The sequence below is a fragment of the Neoarthrinium moseri genome, assembly GCF_022829205.1.
Source record: "Neoarthrinium moseri strain CBS 164.80 chromosome Unknown scaffold21_Wmoseri_CBS_16480, whole genome shotgun sequence".
In the NCBI taxonomy this organism is placed as follows: Eukaryota; Fungi; Ascomycota; class Sordariomycetes; order Amphisphaeriales; family Apiosporaceae; genus Neoarthrinium; species Neoarthrinium moseri.
In genome coordinates, this window is record NW_026055135.1 from 341,425 (window position 1) to 366,194 (window position 24,770).

The 24,770-nt window shown below is 56.0% G+C and overlaps 8 protein-coding genes across 8 annotated transcripts; 6 read left to right on the forward strand and 2 right to left on the reverse strand.

Annotated features, from left to right (window-relative positions):
* Nucleotides 1-650: 650 nt before the first annotated feature.
* Nucleotides 651-4,523, forward strand: JN550_006247 (uncharacterized protein; the record flags this gene model as incomplete). The annotated part of the gene is made up of 3 exons (XM_049317964.1): nucleotides 651-1,481; nucleotides 1,546-1,842; nucleotides 1,902-4,523. 3 exons carry the CDS (start codon nucleotides 651-653, stop codon nucleotides 4,521-4,523), a joined length of 3,750 nt encoding a protein of 1,249 aa, XP_049171807.1.
* A 2,499-nt stretch (nucleotides 4,524-7,022) lies between these two features.
* Nucleotides 7,023-8,788, forward strand: JN550_006248 (uncharacterized protein; the record flags this gene model as incomplete). The annotated part of the gene is made up of 3 exons (XM_049317966.1): nucleotides 7,023-8,235; nucleotides 8,285-8,431; nucleotides 8,490-8,788. 3 exons carry the CDS (start codon nucleotides 7,023-7,025, stop codon nucleotides 8,786-8,788), a joined length of 1,659 nt encoding a protein of 552 aa, XP_049171808.1.
* A 2,420-nt stretch (nucleotides 8,789-11,208) lies between these two features.
* Nucleotides 11,209-12,010, reverse strand: JN550_006249 (uncharacterized protein; the record flags this gene model as incomplete). The annotated part of the gene is made up of 3 exons (XM_049317967.1): nucleotides 11,209-11,414; nucleotides 11,504-11,711; nucleotides 11,813-12,010. 3 exons carry the CDS (start codon nucleotides 12,008-12,010, stop codon nucleotides 11,209-11,211), a joined length of 612 nt encoding a protein of 203 aa, XP_049171809.1.
* A 1,820-nt stretch (nucleotides 12,011-13,830) lies between these two features.
* JN550_006250 (uncharacterized protein) lies at nucleotides 13,831-14,592 on the forward strand (the record flags this gene model as incomplete). Its single annotated transcript, XM_049317968.1, has 4 exons — nucleotides 13,831-13,978; nucleotides 14,047-14,291; nucleotides 14,361-14,426; nucleotides 14,500-14,592. The coding sequence occupies 4 exons, from the start codon at nucleotides 13,831-13,833 to the stop codon at nucleotides 14,590-14,592; spliced, it is 552 nt and encodes a 183-aa protein (XP_049171810.1).
* Nucleotides 14,593-15,983: 1,391 nt separating this feature from the next.
* Nucleotides 15,984-17,480, forward strand: JN550_006251 (uncharacterized protein; the record flags this gene model as incomplete). Its single annotated transcript, XM_049317969.1, has 1 exon — nucleotides 15,984-17,480. One exon carries the CDS (start codon nucleotides 15,984-15,986, stop codon nucleotides 17,478-17,480), a length of 1,497 nt encoding a protein of 498 aa, XP_049171811.1.
* A 981-nt stretch (nucleotides 17,481-18,461) lies between these two features.
* JN550_006252 (uncharacterized protein) lies at nucleotides 18,462-20,999 on the reverse strand (the record flags this gene model as incomplete). The annotated part of the gene is made up of 1 exon (XM_049317970.1): nucleotides 18,462-20,999. The coding sequence occupies one exon, from the start codon at nucleotides 20,997-20,999 to the stop codon at nucleotides 18,462-18,464; it is 2,538 nt and encodes an 845-aa protein (XP_049171812.1).
* A 1,577-nt stretch (nucleotides 21,000-22,576) lies between these two features.
* On the forward strand, nucleotides 22,577-23,003 carry JN550_006253 (uncharacterized protein; the record flags this gene model as incomplete). Its single annotated transcript, XM_049317971.1, has 3 exons — nucleotides 22,577-22,676; nucleotides 22,726-22,752; nucleotides 22,924-23,003. The coding sequence occupies 3 exons, from the start codon at nucleotides 22,577-22,579 to the stop codon at nucleotides 23,001-23,003; spliced, it is 207 nt and encodes a 68-aa protein (XP_049171813.1).
* Nucleotides 23,004-23,596: 593 nt separating this feature from the next.
* JN550_006254 (uncharacterized protein) lies at nucleotides 23,597-24,490 on the forward strand (the record flags this gene model as incomplete). Its single annotated transcript, XM_049317972.1, has 1 exon — nucleotides 23,597-24,490. One exon carries the CDS (start codon nucleotides 23,597-23,599, stop codon nucleotides 24,488-24,490), a length of 894 nt encoding a protein of 297 aa, XP_049171814.1.
* Nucleotides 24,491-24,770: the final 280 nt, after the last annotated feature.

The following is a 24,770-nucleotide window of genomic DNA, read 5'->3' on the forward strand; positions in this document are numbered from 1 at the left end:
CGAGGCACCCCGGGCGCCCTCCATCAGTGGACGTCAGTCGCCTCGGGCCCTCGCTAAAATAATTTTGGGACGACGGCATCGAGTCCTTGTGATGCCTTCGGTCGCTCCTCGAGTCCACGCTCTCCCGCCCACGCTCACCTGATGAACCGGCCTTCCTGGCTCTCTCTCTCTCCCGCGCCCGCCGAGCGAGAAGCCCCCATCTGCTGCTTCATTCCATGTCTGTCCGAGTAGATTCGTCGCAAGCTTCTTTCTCCCGTCCTGCTTGCCTCCAAACAACTGCCGTGAGTTCTTGACTTGTTAGAGCTGCCCGCGGATTTGTAGACGGTCCCGTCTGGTGCAACCACAGCAACGGGCCTCAACCCCACCGCAACCGCCGCCTTGCGACCGCAAGCGAATGTCTGCCTCGCCCTGATCATTGACCCTTTGCATGGCCACGACAGTCAATCCGACGAGCGTCGCTTGCTTCTGTAAACTCGTGTGCACATCAACGCCCCAGCCGGCTGCTCGACGCTTGACGCAGGCCTTGCAGTCGGTGCTCCCGCCTCTTGCGCGTCTCCCCAAGTGTCCTGCGTCCGTGGTTGCGATATCTGACTTGCTGCTGGTATACGGACGCCTGAGACCTGCTCTCTGGGCTGCTTCTTTGCAGCCTGATGGCTTCACAAGACGACTCGCAGGCCACTCAACCAGGTTCGCCCTACCCCCAAACCCACCTTGCCTCCCCCCCAAGTGACTTTGAACCTGCGAGAACCGACTCTGACCGTATCCCTCCAGCGACCCAGAATGCCTTGGATCCACGCCGGCTAGGCAAGCAAAACTCGGGCTTCTCCGACGAGGACATTGCCGACATCGTCTGTCTCCTCTACCCCAACACCGATAATGCCAGTCGAGAAGTCCAGCGCATTGCCTCCGAGAACCCATATAGTCCCCATATCGTAGGCCGGTACGCCGCCGACGCCGTCGATGCCGACCTGTACCGCGAAGATGAAGCTCGGAAATTTGGCCGCACTCGCGGTGTGGGTGACTATGCCATTGTGCTGAAGCTGTCGTCCACGGTCAAGTCGCCCAACCTGGGTTTCACCTTTGGGCGTAACTCGGGACGATGCGATATCTGCTTCGTCAACGACCCGCTCAGGAGGCTCAGCAACATCCACTTCCGCATATACATCAACAACCACGGTGTGGTCATGCTGGAGGATCAGTCGACGAATGGTACTATCGTGGACGACGTCATGCTGAAAAAGAGAAGGGACGGGCGGGATGGCCAGGCAAATCAGACGAAGAGAGTTCTGACAAGTGGCACAACGATCAAGATTCTGATGCACGAAAACGCCGAGGACTTGGCTTTTGTTGTTCGTTTGCCGCGGAGAGATGGCGATGCGGACCTAGAAGCGGCGTACCGCGGCAACCTCCAGGCCTACTTTCGGAAGCTTGGTCGAGAAGTCGACCTTGACAGAACCATCGGACCTGGACCAAGCGGTCCCGTAAGTCATGTCACCCGAAACATCAGATGAAATCTGCCAAGATGGAATATGCTAACTGAGGCAGGTCAACCTCTTCCCACCACCATTTCGCAACAAGCGCAGCGAGGAAGATGGCCTGACTACTCAAGCGGCAATGCCACAGACAGAATTTCGGCAGCCGCAAGAGTTCCGTGGCGGCGAGAGGTACAACCGCGTCAATATGATCGGCAAGGGTGCATTCGCCGTGGTGTACAAAGTCACGGACAAGTACACTGGGGAGCCATACGCCGCGAAGGAGTTAGACAAGCGAAAATTCATCAAGAATGGCGTCCTCGACCAAAAAGTGGAAAACGAAATGAAGATTATGCAACGAGTATCCCACGTATGTACATTCCACGCTTGACGAGCTGGTATGTGTGTGTTGCTAATTTTGAACGCAAGGCCAACATTGTACAATACATTGAGCACTTTGATTGGGACCAACATCAGTTCATCATTGTCATGGAGTATGTTCCTGGCGGCGATCTCGGCAAACTTATCCAGAGCAAAGGCAACATCAGGGAGCCATACGTCAAGATCATGGCCCGGCAGCTGATTGACGCCTTGGGCTACCTCCACGACAACAAGATTACCCATCGTGATGTGAAGCCGGACAATATTTTGGTTTACTCTACGGATCCATTTATTGTCAAACTCACCGACTTCGGGTTGTCGAAGATGATCGACACCGAACAGACCTTCCTGAAAACCTTTTGCGGCACACTGCTGTATTGTGCTCCGGAGGTCTACTCCGAATACAGTACGTACGATGAGGAGGGCCGCAGAGTTCGTCCGCGAGAGCGAAGACCAGTCAATAAGGAGAGGTATGATCATGCAGTAGATGTATGGTCGCTCGGCGGTGTACTGTTCTATGCGTTGACTGGTCAGCCTCCATTTCCGGTTAGGAACGGAACAAGCTACACCGAGCTCCTGCATCACATTATGACGCAACCTCTGGACGTGTCACCCTTGGTAGATGAGCAAGTCTCGCCAAATGGCATCTACTTCTTGAATCGCATGATCGATAGGCGCCCGGAGACGAGGGCGACTATTACTGAGCTACAGAACCATCCATGGCTGAACCCATCTGCAACAGAGTCTGCTGATGAGATCTCGGACGATGGATTAGAGCAGAGAGCCTCTCAACTCAGTCTCTACCACCGCTCCATGCAGCTGCAGGGCCAGTCCATCGATGACATGGCAAGTGAGTTGATGGAACCAGGAATCGATTTGTCCATGGACCTTGAGGAAGACAAGGAGAACTATACATTTGGCCAACCTGCACCCAACCGCCTGTGGGGCGAGGTCAATAATTCAGCCATCGGCAGTTCAGGTGCCATCAACGAAGATCACCTCAACATTCCTATATCAGCAAGCTTCGGGGAAACCGAAATCATAGACCCCGTGGTACGCGACAGCTTCGAATCTGAGGATCTGTCGACACCGCGCCAAAACCAGAAGCAGCAGCAGGGTCGGCTAATCGTGTCCAGTAATTCCACGATAGATGAGAAGTCCCATAGCATTGCTCAAGTGATCGCGTCGCAAAGTCTCGGCGGTGACTCGGGCATGCTCGAGAATCTCAACATGAAGTCTTTGGCGCGGCCCGCAGCCCACTTGCGATCCGAAATGAGCGATTTGAACACCAGCAAGCGCAAGCCTGCGTACGACACCAGTGACGAGTTCGAGGGCCCTTCATCGAACTTAAAGCCATCGTTCAAGAGGCTCAAGTCTAAGGATGAAGACTTACTAGACTACGACATCGATGATGACGAAGAGCAGGCCTTGCTGGCACTAGTTCCCCCGGCCGTTAAAAGCGAATCCGGGCGACTGATCGACTATCCTGTGGATAAGAGGGTATTCTGGGATGCCGCAGCCAAAGAAACATGGCACCTGGACTACCCCGAAATGACTCATTCTCAGTACAATGCGTTCAAATCGGCTGCTGAAAGAAGAAAGGAAGAATTCAGTCCTGGACAAACACCTCTCTGGGACGTTGCGATGAAGTGGTTTCCACCCACTGCCGACAAAACGGAGGCCATCGGGCCTTTGACCGAGACACGACCATTCCTACGCCGAGACAGCCGCTCCGTCAACTTTGACAGCGAATGGGACTTGCCGCCCACGGCACCCGTTCCTGCGTCAGATGATGGAGTCGATTCACTTCCAGACACCTTGCCACCTGAAGGCCACGTTCCCAGACCGTCACTAGTCACTACATCCTCAAAGACCCTGGTCGCGAGACTTACTTCCTCCAGCGGTTCTCTGGTGAAGGGAATCGGCATCTCCATCACAGATCCGGTGATTTCCTGGGGCAGAGCCAGCGACAACACCAGCACCTATCCACAGGTCATGGAGCCTCGGGTTCCCAAACACGCCTTTCGGATAGTGCTGTGGCGGGAAGGCTATACTGCATCATCCAACTGCTTCAGACCGTGGGAGGCAAGATCATCACCTAGCTCTAATAGCACGCGTGCTTCCCCTGAGCCTGATTCGTATGCATTCTACATCTCCACCAAAGCCACCAATGGTTTACGCATTAACAATAACCAACTACCGTCATTCGAGCCTAAAAACAGCAAAGCACCTTCACGCCACTGGATGAAGCTCTACAACGGCGACACGGTAGTAATTTGGGGCGACGATAACGTCAACAACCAGGCGAAACTCACTTTTGAGTGCTTCTGGGGAGGCTCCAGCACCTGGAGGCCATCGGACGAGCCCCCAACATGCGTGCCCGAGGATGTAGCGCGGAAACTTGACAACACGTGGATCAGGGCAGAGAAGAACCTTCAACATGATAGGATCAAGGAGGAGGCCATGCAAGCCCAGCAGTATCGCATGACACACATGGCGCGGGAACTGGAGAGAAGCAGGAAGTTTGAAGCCAAATGCGCAGAGGCGGCTAGAGTCCTGGCTCTGCGCAATAGCCGACAGAGCTCGCCAATGAGCGCACCGCCGGTAATGGGCCGTACCATGGCAAAACTCCGACATGGGAGCCCGGCAACAATGCATACGCAAACATGAAAAGAAGAAAAGGAGGACAGTTAGGTCGAAGAAGAAGGAGGGGGGTTGTTTTGGTTTGTGGTTCACAGTCATTACTATGATGTCTTTCGCAAGGGTTACCAGCATTATAGGCGGAGAGGATTAGAGGGGCGGGCGCATTATACCTCGGAGCCGGCGTTGGGAGCCATAGAGATTATTGTTTTGCGATTTTCGGGATCGGTGTGGGACGGGGACGGGATAATCGATGTGCAGCATGTACGGCAGACGAATCTGACAACACATAGCCTCCTCGTTCCCTAGCCGGAAAAAAAAAAGATTGCATGACAGGTAGATGGGACCCGAACCAAACAAAACAGAGATATGGAGATTAGCATAGTAATATACCACTCAAATGACCACAACTTGATTGGATATCGATTTATATACTTTTTAAGCTTCATCGTTATGAAAGCTATTTCAACACGGAGCTGGTGAGGGAAGAGCAAAATGCCATATTGAAATCGATTGCCAGTCGCGACAGGGCATTGAGGGTCCCTCGGGGTCCCTTTTTGATCTCCTGTTGGATGAAGTTAAACATATGACTTTCCTAGGATGCAGGCTTGGATCCTGTGTTTGAAGACATCTTAGCCGTCGGCTGTCGAATTGCTAGCTACCCGACGGCTCAACGTGGTACAGGCGTAACCGTTGACGGCTCCTATGGTTCAGAGCACCCGCCTTGGGTTTCGTGACAAAGATGGGCCTCTCTTCCTTTCTTTCTTTCTTTCTTTCTTTCTCACCTCTCCTTCCGTTACGGGCTTGGCAAGAGTGTGATCTCGCGCCTCTGTTATTACCTATACTGGTAGTCCCGGGGTCACGCGGACGGGTAAGGGATTTGGACGTATTGAGTGTGGATTCTTGTCGTTGCACGTGTGTGTCCCAAGAATCAAGCGCTGGAAGCGTAGTACTTTGGAAGTACCTAACTTGTCAACGCCCTAAGTGGAACTGTGAAGTACACTCGCAGCCCTTTGGCATGGAGTTGTACTGATGTAAGTGCTTAAATGGAACGGCTGGCAACAAGAACACTAAGAACCTATTCATTAGTTGCCAGCAGCCCTCAAATCCCTTTGTTCGAAGGAAATCAATCCTTAGTAATTGACTCCACAGGCTGTCAGACCTGACCCGTCTTGGCTGGAAGCTTAGCCTGAGGACATCGGTGCAGACCGGGTTCGGCGGACACCATGGAAAGTTTGGTAGGACGACCTTCCGCATTTAGTGGACCAAATAGCGCCGTCTACCGAAGCGTTCGATTGTAGATTGTAGACTTGTGCGAGACGAGGGAAGCGACCCCGGGATAGTTATCTCCCATTTTGAACGATGCCAAATGGATACGTCTAATAAATGGGCTGGACCCTGGCTTAGGGTCATGACAAGACACACGCCAAACCATGCTCTGATTATCGACCACCAGACGGAGAAACCTGGCACTTGCCGGAGAACCTATGATTGCTTTTGGTAATGCTCGGCCTTGAACAGGGCAAAAGTGAGGCGGTTTAGGGACTGGGCGTGCGACTTTCCCCGGTATTTTCACCGGGGGAGTGTCTGTTACCACGAGAGAGTCGGGAAATCGAACGCCGCTACAGAACTGAAAGGTGCAATGTTGATAGGAACGAGCAAATTATAAGTCAAAAGGATTGAGAGTAATAATTTGGACACGGACTAGGGGAGAGGATGGAGAGACACGACTCGAACAAGACGGCCAGGCCGTGGACAGGGTCCTCCTCGGGCTCGGTCACTTACACGCTCGGGCTGCCAGCTGGCGGCCGTCCGCTGCGGAGCCGCCAGCCACCCTGTTATTACCCGAAACGGCGAAGGACTTTTGACAACCTTGATGGCCATCATCCACAATACCCTGGAGCCGACTCGATACGACGTCGAGGGCCAACCAGTCAAAGGGCCAATATATGCAACCACGCCGCCTCTACTACCGAGCTAACGGGCCCCGGCGCACGAATATTAAGCGGCTTGGGAGGTGAATCTTGGGATCCAATGCGGGTGGGCGCATCGGACCCTGTGCGTTTTCTGTGCTTGACGTGATGCTTCTCGCGGACGGGTGGCCATCAAGGTTCTCAGGCATTGAAAACGTGCCTCCTACCCAAGGGTACTTTCGCCGCCCCGGGTGCCACACATGAACTGCTCGCTGCCAGCGGCGATCAACGGTGAAACCCCTCCTCACAGTCAGCCAAAGCAGGTAGCCCGGTACCCGTTTCTTTCTTGCGGCTGAGGAAAACCAGGTCGTTTTGGTATCTCTCCCTCTCGTGGCTATTCACGCACCCTGTGCCAGGGTAGAATACGTGTGAGACAACTCTCAGCTCGGTGCTTTGCAAGGTCGACGACGAGGTCTGCCGCCCAAGGCTCATCTGCTCTGCTGCTGCTGCCCCTCCCAAGAAGCAAAGTTGTGTGGGACGTCTGTTTCTTGCAGCACGGGTCTTGGTCTGGTCATGCTCTTGGGGTCTCCAGATCCGTAATTGTCGTCCCTCCAATATGGCCGCCCCGGCTGATCACGGTGATCCAAGCTTCGGGTATCAAGGTCTGGCCTCTCCCACCTCGGCGGGAAAATTCGACGCTCCCGGGCCCGGGAATCACGAACATGACCCTGCCTTTGGGCACGACTTCTTCCACTCGGACTTCTTCGATGCCGTCGAGCCCTCGACGCTGCAAGTAGCTCATACCTCGCACGACGACTCTTGCGTCGATGCCTGCCCCGGAGTGTACAATGCCCAGGGCCTACCCCGGGGCTCGTACCCGGCCGCGACGTTCGCTCGTCCGCGGCTGGCAACCTCATCATGCTCCTATCCGTATGCTCTGGAGAGTCCCGTCTTTCCGTCCTCTTCCTCACAGACCTACGACGCAGCATACTCCTTCCTTGCGTCCGACTTGGACGTCAAGTACCCCCTGAACCTCGGGGGAAGATATATCCATCACACATTGAACAATAACCAGCAGTTCTCGACGCCGCCCATCAACAACGCAGCGTTCTGCAACGTACCGCGCTGTCCAGTGCAGGACGACTGCGTGTCAACAAGTTGCAGCCAACCCGCTTGCTCCGACCAGTGCTGTTCGACGGCTTGCGAAGATGAAAGCTGTGAGCAACTGGGCACGGCATGCCACGACCTCGAGTGCCTGAGCGGCGACATGTCGGAAGCAGCATTCGACTACTCGACATACTTCCACCACGACTGGAACTTCGGCTCACACGCCGGTCATGCGCTTGTGCCGCACGATCAACCTTGCAACCATACAAGTACAGAGCATGATGCGGCATTTACCCTGCAGGACCTTAAGGCAGTTCCCGGATCAGCAACCCAGCATCAGCAGCATGCATTCATCAACGCCTTCAACTGCCCCATATACAATGCGGAAGCCGATGCAGTACCGTCAACGATGGAGACGCCGGCTCTAACCGCCGACACAAATGTTCCCAGTCCCATGTCGACGAGGCCAAGCATAGCAGTTGCTGGGTCCCAGGAGGTTTCCGACTTGCATACATGTAGATGGCAAGTAAAAGGCCAGGGCATCTGTGGTCAGACCTTTAACAGCAACGAAGAGCTACACGACCATCTCGGCAAAGACCATGTGGGCCAGATGTCAAGCAAGACGAAGTACTTATGCCTGTGGGAAGGTTGCTCACGAAAAGACGACCAGATATTTGCGTCAAGAAATAAGCTTCGGCGCCATATATCAACCCACACATCTTGTAGGTCCCTGTGATATATGATCGACTTACTCGTACTAATTTTTCACAGTTAAACCCTTCAAGTGTGAACATTGTCAAGAAAGGTTCTCAGCGCAGCAAGCATTAGACCAGCACATTCGGACACATACTGGAGAAAAACCATACAAATGTGACGTCGCGGGCTGCGAGAAGGCTTTCAAACAAAAAAGTGCCCTGAGTAAGTCCAGTATCAGTGAAACAACTGGAACTGTTATTGGTGGCTGACACTGTCCTAGCAATGCACAAACGTACCCATACGGGCGAAAAGCCTCTGAAGTGTGATATCTGCGGCAAGTGCTTCTGCGAATCGTCGAATCTTTCCAAGCACCGCAAAATCCACGCTGCCGAGTACAAATACTCGTGTAAGATCTGTCAGCGATCCTTTATCCGCGTGGATCAACTCCGCCGGCACATGACGAAGCACGATCGTGACAAGAGCAAGGGCAAGAGCCTGTTGCCCAGTGACACCCTGGCGCAGCTCGAGGACACCGTCGACGTTCTGCCGGTCGTGGACGAGAATTTTGTTGTTGCTTGAGGGGAGGCGACGGGACAACATTTGCATAGAAAAAAAACTCATGATACCCAAGGAGCCCAGACGAATGGTCAAGGCTCATCAAACGGAAAGGATCTCATATCGGCATCGGCGAAGGCGTGTTAGGCGTGTCCCAGGTGGTTTTCCCAATACGTGCGTTTCGTTGTTTTGTACTCAGATGGAGTTCCCGTGGTCACAGTCAGTTGGTTCTTTTAGGCCATCCGAGGGGAGCGGTGGTCGGGGAAAATGATGAGCGTATGTGCATATAGACCAAGCGTGCCTCTTTGTCAACGAGTAATGAGACAAAATTCACCCAAAGTATATAAGCATGACTTTACATGCATACAATCTGTCGGGTTTTCATGAACCTGTAAATCGTCCAAACATATTTCTGTTCAAATGTTACTGCTTGTGTTAGAGGATTCAGCACTTGAATATATCACGAGCCATGATTGATGTTGCTGAACTTCCATAGGTGAGGTAACCACGATTTACCCGGTTGCGTAGATGATACAGCAGTTAAGATGCTTTGTGACAAAATATTGATTCGGAACTGAGTTCTTACCATTTCTGACTCTACAGAGACACAAATTATCGACAGATAATTGGAGTGCTCCATATCTTCACGTCTTCATACTTCCTTTCGGTGAGTTGTAGATGGCTTGTCCGACGCGGAGGCAGCTGGCGCCTAACAACCACACATTCCCGTGGGCTTTGTATACGAGCAACGCGCAAGAATGGCTGAAGAGGCTCCCTGTGCTTTTCTATTTGGCACACAGGTCTTCCGGATTTTTTCATGGTCTCCAGGTTACTTGATTAAAGGCCGTTGTTCGCCGCTGAGTTTGTGTTGCCACGTCCTGCCGTCTGAAGCTCGCGTGACCTGCGTACCCAAGAGCAAAGCGGGCCCAACTGGTGAGAGTGAGCTGAGCGGCAAACAGCAGCAAATATACGCTCGGACGTAGGCAAGAAGAGAACAAAGCGGGCAGCGTGGTGAAGTATTGTGTATGCTACCGCTGGGAAAGTAACTCGCGGACCTCTGGCATTGTAGGTGATGAACATAGGCTGGGAGCTTTGCTTGGATTTTGTTTGTGTCGTCAGGTAGCGGGTGAGATGGTGTGATTTCCAGGGTCAGACGGAACGTTGTTATGTGTTTAATAGGTGTGATCGGTAAGTATGCCTTTATTGCAGGGTATCCTGCAGCACGGTCGTATAAAGCACTTCATCCTCCCATGGACCTTGTTGGGATTTAAAGATGGGATGCAATACTTGTATCATTGTACAGATGCTGCTTAGAGTAGGTCTTGAGAGCAAGAATCTGGAGAGCTTGGCTTGTGATGCACGTTGGCCTAGAGACACACATCGGTACTCAGGCAGCATATTCACTTGCATGTTACTGCACGAGAAATGTTGTGACGCAGACTGGCACCAGAATAACTTCCTCGAACACAGGCTTCCCGTACAAATTTGAAGGCAGCTGGGGTTTGAATGCCCCTTTGGTGTTAGGTTTGTAACAAGGACCAGCCCTCCCAGATATGGAAATGTCGGGTATGTGAATTGGTTCAGAGTTCTTCTCCTATACCACTCAACACGACGAAAAATACTGTAGCCATACTTGCCTTTGCGTCGGAGTCTCTCTTGCCCCACAGAACAAAGCGAGGCAGAAATATCAAATTCTCACCATCCATGCCATATTTGTCAATGAATTGAGTTCCGTATCCAATCTAAACACTTCAGCTTCTCAGGAGGAGAACACATACCCCTCTCCACCCTGCGCCACCTTAATGAAAGTAAGGACGTCCATGAGGGGTTGAAGCAATCTCGTATTGAAAATGACACGACCACACGGTCCGTCGGGTAAGCTTGCATCATGATAGGACTACTGTTCCATCTATCAGCATAGATACACGACTGCCTTGACTTGTGCCTGTCACTATACATATTTGGTAGAAGAGAGTGTTACTAAGCCGCGGCATCTCCCAACGTATCAATATAAGTAGCAGGATGTCTTGAAGGGAGGCTCTAAGCAATCATGGCCAGAAACATGGTTGCATGGTGTCCACGAGTGCCAAGGTAAGCACCCAGTCATTACGGATGAGGACTGGCATCTCCGGCCTATTATACGAATCTTAACGAGGGCCTTCGAAATAGCTTCACACTCCGTAGGTCCGTGGGTTAAGGGATTGCAGGTCCATCTTGGTTCTTCAAGTGGTATTACAATGTACAAGCCAGTTTACATGACGCTATGCCGTTCCGTTCGTTGTTTTCCGTGTCCATCGTAAGACGCCCCTCCAGATGTCCCCAAAATAGCAAGGAGAAAACAGGACGAGACTGTCTCTGCTGCGCCTGCCGGGCCTGACTGACCGGTCTCTATAAAGCCAATTTTTTGCTTTGCTTCCAAGTAAACCCCGCCTCTCTCTCACCTTCTAAACGACGCGCTTGACCTCAAAGAACCTCCGCAGCCACCAGACCTGGAAGACAGACTCGCCGATGACGACACCGATGACGAACAGGTTCCACCACTTGACCCGGCTGTTGGTGCTCTCGGCCGTGTTGCGGTGGGTGCGCTCGCGCAGGACGATGTAGGACTGCTCGTCCTTGACCTGCTCGAGGAGGTCGGACAGCTTGCGGACTGATTTCGGGAGAGGAAGCGTTAGTAGGAGGACCCAAAGAATAGCAGGAGACGGAGAGGGACCCTCATCCCAGGGGGGTGGTGCGTACTTTCGGACTCGAGGGGATCCTTGTCGGCCTCGTGCTCGGCGACGTAGACGATGCCGTGGACGTTGAAGGAGACCTCCTTGCTGTTGGCGCCCCAGTGCTCGTTGCCGAAGCAGTACATGTACTTGCCGTCGTGCTTGGCGTCGAACGAGTAGTCGCCGTTGGACACGCTCTTCTGGAAGGTCTCGTACTGGCCGGAGGGGTTGGTGATCTGCAGCAGAGGTTAGGGAACGTCAACACACGTGTCGGCCCGGCCCTATAGAGGCGGCCCTCCCTCCCTCCCTCCCTGCCCTCTGGAATCGCTTAACATACCCAGAAGTCAATGTCCAGGTTGCCGGCGCTGCCGAACTCGCGGTCGCCGACCTGGAAGGTGACGGTCATCTTGTCATCGCGGCGCAGGCTCTCGTGGAAGCACTCGCGGCCGTGGGCCGGGAGCTGGATGTTGTGGCCGAGCACGGCCTGGAAGAGGCCGGCAGACAGCAGCAGGGCGGTCGCGGACAGGAAATGCATGATGGGCCGAGCTGGGCGAGAGCGAGTTCACCCCCGGACCTCTGGCGTGTGCGTGTACGTAGGGGGTGGAGCTGGATGAGTCGAAGAAAGTCGGCAGCCTGGTCAGCAATGGATTCCCGAGCTCCGGATCAGAGGTGCGTCGTCGTCGTCGAGCAGCTTGGAGTTGACACTTTTCGGATTTCGAGGTGTCCAATTGCGGTCCAGCTGCGGCTCAGGAGAGACTAGCGCCAATCGCCAGGGGGGGTGGGGGTACCTGTGGGATACCTGGCATGGCCATGGCGGCGACCCCTGACTCCCTGGGCTCGAGTGGCTGCGGGGGTGTGGTTCAGCCTGGGAGTCCCTCAATGTGGCCGCTGTCTGGCGTGCCTCGTCACGGATAAGAGCCGCCTGAGGCACGGGCGCCCGGTGTAGTGGCCAGGTACCCAGCAGGCCCAGCAAGCTCCAGGTGTCCTCAGCGCGTGCCATTGGCCGGAATGCACGACGAAGTGAACTTATCGCCCACGCAAGTTGCCACTGCCAGGCCGGTAACTCGCCAGCGAGGCCAGTCAACCTTACAGCACAAGCCAGTGAATGAATGAATCGAGTTCGGCCGCCTGCCGCAGCGCGTCAAGCCCACAATTTTATTTCCTGCCTGCCTGCCTGTCTGTCTGTCTCCTTTCCCCCTGCCCAGTTCGGAAACGGACTAGTTTGAAGTCGGGTGAGAAGAGAGAGAGAGAGAGAGGGACTGCACGTACCTATGGTATGAAGCAGGTCAGGGCCAAGGCCAAGCCAAACGCACCTGTGGCCTTTTCCCACTACCCACTACCCACTGCCCACTGCCCACTGCCCACTCTCCCCCCCCTACCCTTACTTTGCCAGGCTTGCCTACTGCCAGCCTCTGCCGCAGTGCCACCACCCAGAGACCAGAACCACCAAAAGTCCCAGAAAGCCCAAAAGCCCAAGCCCAAAAAGGCGAACCCCCGGCCGAAGCATAAACACTTTTTCCACCCGCTGCCTGTCATATCTGACCTGACTTGTCCTCACCGACATCAACACCCGCCAACCGCCAACCCGCAACCCGCAACCCGCAACCCCCCCCTTTTGACTAACGACGAACTTGCATCGCATTGCACCAGAGCCCTTCTCTTCGTCAAGAGCAGGCCTCATTGTCAAACGGTCGACAAGTAGTAAGTACGCCCACCCGCCCAGCGCATCCCCTCGACGCCCGCGCCCCGTCGCAAAACCACGCACAAAGCGAGCGCGCGTGCCGTGCCTCTCTCTGCCCGTCCTGCTTGTCTCCCGTCTCCCGTCTCCCGCCTCCCGCCTCCATCACGGGCCCCCCCTTCAGCCTTCAGCCTTCTCGTCCGTCACCGGCCCACACTCTATATCCCCCAGCCTCTACCATCATCGTCGCGGATCAAGTTCCTCGTGCCGGCTGCGCTCGCTCCACCGTGTCTGGTCCATCGCCCGCCCTGCTCGTTCAATGCGGCAGCCTGGAACCCAGTTCTGGACAGATTCAACCTCTTTGCGAATCATAGCGCCGTGTCACGTTTCGACCACTCTGTCCTGAGCTAAGGCGAGAAAGTCCCTGCCTGCTGCACCAACGAGGGGTGGAAAAAACAATATCATTCCATCTGCAGCTCGCTCAACCTCCTTCGTCCCTGTCTCTACCGCTATCCCCAAACCACCCCTCCTTATCTCCGCCTCCCCTTTGTCGTCTACCGTACAGCCCACCAAACAGCGACTGACCAAGCCTCTCCCCCCCCGCTCAGATACTAGACGGCGCTCTCGAGCTTAATACCACCGCCTTTCGTCGCGCATCACATCCCCACGTCGCCATCATGGGTTTCCAGTTCAGCAAGCTTTTCGACAAGCTCTGGGGGAAGAAGGAGATGAGAATCCTGATGGTTGGTTTGGACGCCGCCGGAAAGACCACGATTCTCTACAAGCTCAAGCTCGGTGAAATCGTCACGACCATCCCCACCATTGGTATGTCCTGACTTGGCCCTCAATCCCATGACCGCCAGCCCGCTGATTCGAACCCCCCCTCCTCTCAGGTTTCAACGTCGAGACCGTTGAGTACAAGAACATCCAGTTCACCGTGTGGGATGTCGGTGGTCAGGACAAGATCCGTCCTCTGTGGAGACATTACTTCCAGAACACCCAGGGTATCATCTTCGTCGTCGACAGCAACGATCGCGATCGTATCGTCGAGGCCCGCGAGGAGCTGCAGCGCATGCTCAACGAGGATGAGCTGCGGGACGCCATTCTCCTGGTCTTTGCCAACAAGCAAGATTTGCCCGTACGTCCCCCGCGCCCCCTAGGAAAAGGCTGATGCGACGGCGACATGTTTACTGATGATATTCTACAGAACGCCATGAACGCCGCCGAGATTACCGACAAGCTCGGCCTCCACAGCTTGAGACAGCGTGCCTGGGTAAGTTTTCCTCGGGTGACCCGTCACGCCCTCCAGTTCCGGGCTCCCTGCTGACCTTGTCTTCTCTTTCCAGTACATCCAATCCACTTGCGCTACTTCTGGTGATGGTCTGTACGAGGGTCTTGAGTGGCTCGCCACTACTCTGCGCAAGGCTGGACACCAGTAAAGTAGCCGTAGCAAGTAGACGTCAACCAACATTGCCTCATTTCACGCGTACCGGTTTTTCTCGCTCATTCATCACGGCTTGGTTGTAACGCGCAAGGCCAGTGGGCCCGGAGCGATCCAATATAGTCCATAAATCACGAATCCCCTTTTTTTTATATTTCCCGCCGTTCCCGCGTCTTCTACCTCGTCACAGTGGGCTCTCCACCGTGGGAGCTCGAACCTAACCCCCTCTTGACACAGCTCCTGGTCTGTCTGCATTGAAGGTACAGAAGTTTGGTTTGGGAAGAAAAAGGGGAGAGGGCGTACCGGGGGTTGGAATCTGTACGATTTGACGTTTGTGGGAAGCAAAAAAGAAAGGATCCTTTCCTGAGTTTCAGTTCATGGCACAAAGGAGGGCGAGTATGCTAGTGGTCCCAATAGATGCTCTCTCAACTTGATCTCCTCGATTCCGGATAGATGGCGGCGGGTGTTGGCTGCTGCCGTAGAACACCATGGACGCCTTGCTTGACCTCGACCTTGGCCGTGACCTTGCGATCTACGTTTGATGTTGCCAATGCGCCGCGTACCAGACGGGTGGAAAGTTTGGCTGATGTTGCTGTGCCTGTCCTGGAACATGCAGCCTGCGAGATGCAAAAGTATTGATCCCAGCGAACCTTGTGTGTCGGTTGTCAACTGAACCTGTAGTGACATGACATGAGATGATTTACGTTTCAGCGTGTGCGTTTTGTGTGCTCGGCCGCCCGGGGGTCCCTAGCAGGTTCAAATCGCTTGAACTCGTTTGACCGTGGTGAGTAGTACCAAAGTATTATATTGGCATCCGTCCACGGGACTCAATGCCATAGGATTCACAATGACAAAGCCGCAAGGTAGATAAGCCGGTGAACAGGTGGCCCGTGGGAAACTTGGCTCTGGCTCCTTCGAAGCACGGGCGCCATGTGGCTTTGCTTTCAGGACGAACGGGTAACTTGCCCGAATCAAGACCAGGTTATTTACCTTGGTATCGGGACCCAGGCCGTGCCTACTCTACCAAGTAGGTATGGCGCCCTGGTAAGCAGGAGTTCCACGAGATAGTCATCCTGTTCCTAGGCCGGTTAGTCTATCGCCCTAGGGCAGCCATTGTCATTTCCGTGACTGGGCATATCGTCCTGCGTGTCGGTGTACGTATATAGTACAGTATAAGCAGCGCGTGCACCAGTGGTTATCGGAGCTCCACCCCGCTATCGGGGGCCGCGGCGCCGGCTAGCTAGCCGAGCTGGCGACCTGAGCTGGCGAGCTGCCGGCCGACACATGCCACGCCCTTCTGGCGTACCATATCCACGGATTTCTCCCAATTCGAAGGCCTCGGGCTACTTTCTCTCCTAGAAACCCCAGGCCGACCCCCAATTGCCCAAGATGAAGCTTGCCCGAGCTCTACCCAGAGGCCGCCGAGCTGCGGCAGCCCTGCCGACCCCGCGGTTACCGCAGCCCCTCGCACTTCGCTCTCGGCCTCTCTCGACCATCACCGCCACCACAACCGCCAACACATCCCCGGCTTCGACGAGCTCCTCAGCAGCAGCGGCACCCGCGCCCCGTCAGCGGCGCCCCGCTCGTCTGCCGTCCCTGAGCGCTCGGCATGTCTCGGTCCAGACCCAGCAGCGGCGGCACTACGCCGACGCCTCGGCATCCTCCTCCGAGCCTCTGAAGAAGACGCCGCTCTACGACCTGCACCTGGCCCACGGCGCCAAGATGGTGCCCTTCGGCGGCTTCCACATGCCCGTGCAGTACGCCTCGCTGTCCGTGTCGGCCAGCCACCACTTCACGCGCTCGCACGCCTCGCTCTTCGACGTCGGCCACATGGTCCAGCACCGCTTCTCCGGGCCCGGCGCCCTCGACTTCCTGCAGCGCGTCACCCCGGCCTCGCTCCGCACCCTGCCCGTCCACCAGAGCACCCTGAGCACCCTGCTGTGGCCCGCCACCGGCGGCATCGTCGACGACACCATCGTCACCAAGCTCGCCGACGACCTCTTCTACGTCGTCACCAACGCCGCCTGCCGCGACAAGGACCTGGCCTACCTGGGCGAGCAGCTCGCCCAGTGGGAGGGCGAGGGCGGCGCCAAGAAGGTCGACCACGAGGTCCTCGACGGCTGGGGCCTCGTCGCCCTGCAGGGGCCCTTGTCGGAGGACATCCTGTCTGAAATCCTGGTCGCCCCGTCCGAGGCCGCGCTGCGCGAGCTCTACTTCGGCCAGAGCCGCTTCGTCATGGTGCGCGTGGGCGGCGGCCGCGAGCTCAGCCAGCCCGTGCTCGTCTCGCGCGGCGGCTACACGGGCGAGGACGGCTTCGAGATCTCGATCCACCCGGACGACACGGTCGCCGTGACCGAAGCCCTGCTCGACGCCGCCGGCCCGGACCGCCTGCAGTTCGCCGGCCTCGGCGCCCGCGACAGCCTGCGCCTCGAGGCCGGCATGTGCCTCTACGGCCACGACCTCGACGACACCACCACCCCGGTCGAGGCCGCCCTGTCCTGGGTCATCGGCAAGGACCGCCGCGACGCCACCGACCCCGCCGCCGGCGCCTTCCACGGCGCTGAGGTCATCCTGCCCCAGCTCAAGCCCAAGTCCAAGGGCGGGGCGGGCGTCGAGCGCCGCCGCGTCGGGCTGGTGGTCGACGGGGCGCCGGCCCGCGAGGGCGCCGAGATCGTCGACACCGACGGCAACGCGGTCGGCGTCGTCACCAGCGGCTGCCCGTCGCCGACGCTGGGCCGCAACATCGCCATGGGCTACATCCGCGACGGCCTGTACAAGGCCGGCACCGAGGTCCAGGTCAAGGTGCGCGGCCGCGCCCGCAAGGCCACCGTGGCCAAGATGCCCTTCGTGCCCAGCAAGTACCACAAGGGCGCCGCGCCAGCGTGAGGCCGGGCGGCCGGGCAGGACAAGTGGTGGATGGAAAGGAGGGCGGGGAAGAAGACACCCAGTGTCTAAGGGGGCGAAAGCAGTAACGAGAATGTGGAGAAATGGAGACAGAGAGGCCATGTTCGGAGAGAGTATTTTATCATTGGGAAAGACGGCCCTTCAACGGGTTGATTCTGCGGCACGGTTACGGGATGGCGTCCTGGATCTCGGAAATTTTACTATGTGTATGTATGTAAGCATGTGTGTAGTGCGAGCCAGTATGGCTGGTACCTGCATCTATCTATAGGTTGGCTACATATCACCCACGTCACGGGTTTGATCCTCAGCTCTTGGTTTGTCCATACTACGTGCCCTAGGCGCTTCCGGTTCGGAAGGCGGTGTTTGGTGGGCGGGATATCAGGTCTCGTGTCTCTCGGGTCAGGGGAGCTCTGCGGCGTGTCCTGTGACGATAGTTCGGGGGCATGTTGTGTCTCCATTGAACCAACTGCACCTCGCCTGGGAATCAAAGCTCATGTGGTCTCTATCGTGTACCAAGGTGGAAGAGGCCTGTAAGGTGTATTCGCAGGTTCACTTGAACAAGATTGCGGATACTCGACTTCAGATCGATCCCATTCGAAGGACAAGAATGTCGCAGCACACGCACCACATTCTCGAAAGGCAGAGCCAAATCAGGTCAAGCCGAGCCGTGGCATCGGCATATCCATTCAAGGCGACAAACAATGTACAAATGCTCTATTATGCACCCCATATCCACATATGTGATCCTATAGCACAGAAGATCTCCCTTCACAAACCCTCCCTCTTCGTGTGTGTGGGGAGGAAAGGACCATGTACTCCCCAGAATCCGCCTTGGACGCCGAACGCAATTTTACACGCCATGTACATTTCCAGGAGCCCAAGACATCTCGTCACAGCGAACCGCGAGACAAAGGACGGGAAAAACACAAGTCCTCCGCTCGCTCATAATGAAAACCGAAAAAATCAGGCAGCGGGGTCCGACTCGGGGACCTCGGCCACGTCGTGGACCTCCTCGACGGGCAGCTCGACGCCCTTGACGGGGTGGAGCAGCATGGGGGGCAGGCACATGCGGCCCTCGCCGCCGCGCATGAAGGAGACGGTGGAGCCGTTCTTGGTGTTGTCGGCGGTGAGCTCGAACTCCTCGCCGCCGTCGTTGTTGACCTTGAGCCCGAGCCAGCGGCGGTACAGGTTGGGGGCGAAGCCCGAGTCGTAGAACCAGCTGAGGCCGCGCAGGTTGTGCTCGCGGTCGCCGAAGACCGAGGTGCGCGACCCGCCGCTGGCGCCGTTCTTGCCGTTGTTGAGCGTCTGCGCGAACACCTTGGTCGGCCACTCGCGGTCCACGTACAGCGGGTGCGGCACGAAGACGGCCTTGAGCCCGTGCTGCAGCGCCACGGTCGCGGGCCACATCTCCGGGAAGGCGAACTGCTTCTTGAAGGCCGTCATGCGGTGCATGGTCAGCAGCAGGCGGCGGGACATGCGCGATGCGGTGATGATCTGGGTACGGCGCGGGGGTTTGGCGCGGGTCGTGTTGTAGCCCGTGATGTCGTCTGCCAGACCCCAGGTGGTCCCTTCCGGATCAAACATGGGGTTGAAGGCAATGTACTCGGCTTCCTCGCCGACGCCCCAGACGTCCTTGTCCTTCTCGTATGAAGTTTCTGGCATGGGGTCGTTCTCCGTCTCGAACCAATCTTCCTGTTCCATCGGTCGTTCGGGCCCCCAGATGATCTTGTCTCCACGCGAAGAAGCGGATGCCTTCGGCTTGCCCTTGCCCTTTGTGTTGACATTTTCCCAGATGTTGTCGGCACCTACAGTGCCCATCTCTGCTTGCACTCGTGCCATCTGTCGGAAATCCTCCCAGGTACCGTGGACTGAGGGGAGATAGAATCGAGCATTGCGCTCCCACATCCCCTTTCTGGGTTGTTGCTTGGCCCAGTTCTCGACCTTGGAGAAGAGATCATAGTAGTGTCCTGTGTAACGGATGTCCATCTCCCACTGCCAGAAGTACTCATACTCGGGGTGCTGGTATGCAAAGTACTGCATCGCCATGGCCAACCCACGGTAGACGCCATGAACGGGCAAGTCGGGACCTCGGGCATACACGTCGTATATGCCTTGGTAGAGAGCAAGCATCTGCGTCTCCGTCCAGAAGGTGACCAGCCCCTGGAACTCCTCGGGTATGACATCCCGAATCCGCTGTTCGTAGATGGCGGAATCAGCCCAGATGGGATATGCAGCATCGTTCTTGACCTGTACCAGAAGGTGGACATCGTATCGGCCGCCAGAAGCCAAGGATAATTCAGTAATCAGTGACCGCAGGTTCATGAGGTCGTCCTCACGGAAGAAGTATTCATCCCAGACTCGAACGACAACTGCCGTTCTCGCAACCTTCTTCGCAACCTCCTGACTGCCAGACTTGGCGGCGGTCTTGTCGTCGGCTGCAGCCTGTTCCGTTATGGTATCTCGCGTAAAAAGAGTCGAGGTAGCATTCCCTTCGTCAATGAAGAAGCCGTGAGGCTGCGCGGGCCGCGCAGGCAGGGAGCTGTAGCGAGCGGTGTTTGCCTGATAACAACGTCTTTGAGCATCTGCCCAGTCCATCTTTCTCCAGTCGACCTGGGGCACCTTGGACCAGGTTGATTCGGAGCCTTCTTTCTCGCCGTGCTCGCCAACGCCGAGCCCACCTTTTCTCTGCGAGTAGCCAAGGCCATAGGGGCCGTATCTACCGTATCGTTCGTAGCAGATATCTTCGTTGAAGCCAACGAGGTCATACGAGCCAAGTACGGCTTCTGGGAAGCCATTGGGCCGCCCCTCGTAGTATCGAATCGGCGGGACACGCAGCTTGTTGGCCGCGTCCAGGAAACACTCGTTAATCTTCTCGGGGGCTGTTTGGAAAACACTTTTCGGGTGGTTCACAAACTCCTTGCTCTCGGGAAGGGCACGTTTCTCGAAGCCCGTGTTTTCGGTAAAGTTGACGAAGGCGAGCTTGTCGAGGGGAAGCTCGTCTTCGGCGCGGGGATATTCTGGCGTGTTCTTCTGGAGCGGCACCAGGTTTCTGACACCGCCATAGTATCTGGTGAGGAACGGGTACGCTTCCCATATCGGGGGCGCGGCTGGTGGCTTGTATACGCCGCCTGTCAATATTCTCTTGTTCTCGGTTTGGCTCGCGCGTATTAGGCTGAAAATGAGCAGCAGTATTATCGTCACAAGGCCCATACATAGATACCGGACGACCTTGTTGGGTAACCGGTAGCCCATTGGCCCACCAGGCCGCCGGGGGAGTGTGAATCTTCGTTTGGACAGCATGGGCGTCGCGGATAACGAAGCCGATGTGTGTCTGGAGTTGCCTAGGCTGGGCGACGAGGTTGCCGAGTAGTCGTCGTCGTAGTCTGAGTCGTCGTAGGAGTCATTCGAGTCGCGTTCCTTGGAGGGCATCTCATGGAGTGGCAGCTTGGACTGTCGCCCGCCGTCGCGCGGGCCCTGGGGGTTGAGGGAGAAGACTCCCATTCTGAGTTCGGCTTCCTGGCCTACAATAAGCCGCCCGAGCACAGTCGAACGTTCGAATGGCGGGCGCAGGCGCTATGCGACGGCCCGTGAGTTTGAGTTTCGTGGCACTTCAAATAGAAGCCCAGCACTGTCTTGTACGTGACCGGGATTGAGGTCTGGGAATGGAGCAGAGCCAGCCTGTCGCGCCACGCAGCTTTTCTTCAATATACAGGAGACGGTCCTGTCTCGCCGGCGTCGGGGGAGGGAGCTGTTCGAGGATCGATGGTGGGTGGTGTATATCGTGTAAGTCCTCAGCAGAGCCCGTCGGAGGGTCGCGCAGGGTTCTTCTCTCGGTACGAAGACGTGACAGCCTCCCTTTGACAGCTGCAAGTGGTGAGAGTCGGTATGCTCAACGACGGTCGTCGAGTTCCAGCGTTACGTATTGAGTGCATTGCATTGATTGGAACCTGCCTTGTTTAGGCCGGCGCTGGGCTGCCGCCAATCCCATCCCTGTCGACCAGATCGAGCCCACCCAGCCCATCCTGGCGTCCACTCAGCGTCTAGATCCAGCGGCCCTTGGCGAGCCCAGCATCGCTGTGCCGCAGAAAAGAGGGCCTGTCACTCCAGAATAGGAGTTGTCATGAGCAACAACCTTACCCAACTCGGTATTACGGTACGTAGGTTCAATTCCGTGCCACCCCGTCCACCACGCTCAACCCCCTCGTCGTGGTGTACAAAGAGGTCGAGTCTGACCTGACATCAATCCTCGACGGTCACAGTTCCACAGCGCCCGATATCTCACAAAGGAGTCCAGTGCGCCCAAACTTGTGCTCCCAAATTGGGAGGCGGGGTTTTATCTTTATTTTATTTTATTTTTTAACTTGTTTCTTTTCGTCTTACACTTAGGTGCAGACGACTTCCACGCTAGAGGAATATAATTATGAAGGTTGTTAAAAACACCTGAATCCAGACAGATCTTGCTGGCTTGCCATTATCGAATTTGCATCTCTGCCACAAATTCTGGTTCTCGAGGGCCCACTCCTGTTGAACGGTTGTCTCGTAGACCTCTAAAGCCATAAATCTCACAGCCGATGCCCGCTCCTTTACTGGATCCGCAACATCTGACGTTGTGCAACGGACAACACAAGCTGGAGGGACTGCACTAACCCGATATCTAAACATCCGTCGTGGTGACCCGAGTCTTTGCTCTTTGTCTTGCATTTCTTGCTGCAGCTGTATCGGTGAGAGTCCAAGTCGAATGTGGGTGGTCGACCCAAAGCCAGACACTTCCGGGTAGAATAACACGAGTGTGGCTCTGTCGATTACCATTGTCACAAGAATCCACCTGAGCAATTGTCTACAACTGAGATTGGTTGTACTTCCCGTTCCAATTCTGGTATCCCATAACGGGGTCCTTTCAGCTGAATCGAAAACGAAGTTTCACGCTGGTCATGGAATCGCTTCATGTCTCTGAGAGCTCAAAGGTCACCTGCATCTGACCAGTCTACAGACCCGCAGGCTGGGAAAGTCGGTCAGTCCCCGGGATGCCCTCTTGGGACATCACAAGGCCGACTACCGCATGGCCAGAGACCGGAGTCATGTCCGGGGCCACATCCGGCTTCCGCAAGATGATTGTCGGGCACGATTGCAGCGCGAGCCAACTGGCAGAGCCCCGCCGCGGCGATACGTGGGGCAACTGTAAGTTACCACAACTGTCTTTGCGCTGACATGTCGCCTGCATGAACAGCTCTTTGGGTAGGCTACCTCTGGAAAGGTGAGCCGACTACGGCGACATAGCTTCAGGTACCTGCAATCGGTATTGGCCTATTGCATCACGCTTGGGTAATAGGCACGCTCCGTCTGGTTGTACACCGTCTGCTTCGTCCGCATGCCGTCTCCCCCCACGGAAGCCCTTATTCATGCTGTCGACAACATTCACATATAGGTATCAAGTATTTCGACAACTTGGACGACACGGTCTGCTGGCTGGACAATGCCTTTTCCACATCTTGGCTTGCCCGTTGACGTTGACTGATGGCGGCAGGCGGCTGTCGGTGTCAGAGCCCTCGGGCGGAGGCCGTCCACGGCTAAGTACTACGCAAAACGGGATCCTATCGGCCGCCTGGTAAATCTTGTCCCTCCCCCCTAGAGCATATAGTCAGTCTGACGTTGAGGCTTTCGTTTCCCCACGTTGCTTCTCGAACCGGCCCTGGGTCCCCATAGCAGTAGCTGCGGCGCTTCAGTAGTGCATGTGGACACCGGTAATCGGTGATGGGCAAAGCCAGCAGCCACTCAGAGTTGCTATACGGCCACGCTTGTCACGGATTAGTTCTCTTAGCCGCAGCGTCACACGACAATGCCAAACCGACGTCAACCCATGAGCGGACACGACCCTGCCTGTCAGGAGTTTCTACAAAAGTTACAGGAAGCCCCTCTTCTGCTCTCCTTCCCAGCGGAAGGACATTCGCTTCCTTGTAATGCTATTAGGCCAAAGGTTTGCTCAATCTCGATTCTGTCTCTCTTGACATTCTCCTAGATACCTGCGTCTCTTCTCACTTACATGCACCTGGAAACTGTGCACACAGACATACACACACGCACACATCATCCTCCACATCATGTCTACTTCTCAGACGCAGACACAACCCACACCCATGACCTCCGTGGTCGAAACCTCAAGTGACAACGATGGCCTGACCATCCGTGTAGCGCTTAGACAAGATCCCATGTCCATCACGTTAGACGGCCCTGCCATCTTCACACTTGCCACCTCCCTCATCCTCACCGTGCACTTCTTCCAGCCCTCCATCGTTGCTCTTTTGGTTGGGGTCGCACCCATACTTCTCTATATCCAGAACGATTACTACAACTTCCTGAAGCTCGGCCCCGGGGGCACCCCAGCTACCGTGCAGGGCTACCTGCGCATCAATTGGTTCAAGATCTGGGCCTTGAGAGACCCCTTTGAGCCGCCACGGCCAGATCCTACCAGCAAACCATCCTGGGGGATCCTGAGCAGCAACCCTTTGCCCTACCGGGGCGGCCCACGGCCGACAGTGGCCGGGATCGCACCGCAAAGACAGGTAGACCAGCACGGCTCGAGGGAATGCTACGTTGCGCTGCGGAAGATCCTCGAGGCGCACGGCAGCCGGCACGGCGAGGACATCGGCATCGGGACGTCGTGCTTCGAGAAGCACGGGCTGGGGCTGTTCGCGCGGTTCCCCGTCAACAACACGTGCCAGGGCGAGATCTGCCACGTCCACAACTCGGACCACTCGATGCACATGAACCTGCACCCGGACGACGTCAAGGAGGTGCTGGCCAAGGGCTGGGGCCAGCGCCACCCGCTGGCCTGGCAGGGCTGGCTGATGCGCATGCCCGTCCCCAGCCAGTTCGTCATGGTCTACGCCCCGCGCACCCTGGACGAGGTCCGCGTCGTGTGCCGCATCATCGAGGCCGCCGGCTGGTGGGTCATGGCCAAGCGCGAGGACATCGATACGCTGGGCATGGCGTAGGCAGGATGATGCAGCGGCCCAGCCGGTGGACGGCGTGTTAGGGGAGGGGACGACTGTACGTAGGTCATATAACAAATTGCAAAATCAAGATTCTACCACAGAAGATATGTGTCAAATTGGTGAGGGATGACATGCTTGCATGCTTCCAGTTTGACGTTAAAATCTCAAGTACTGAGAACTTTCCCAAGCTGAAAGTGGTTCTACATACTATAGGTCATGTGCTAATTCCAACAGGAATCAATGAGTGCTGGTAATGTTGATGACTAAATTCCTTACATAC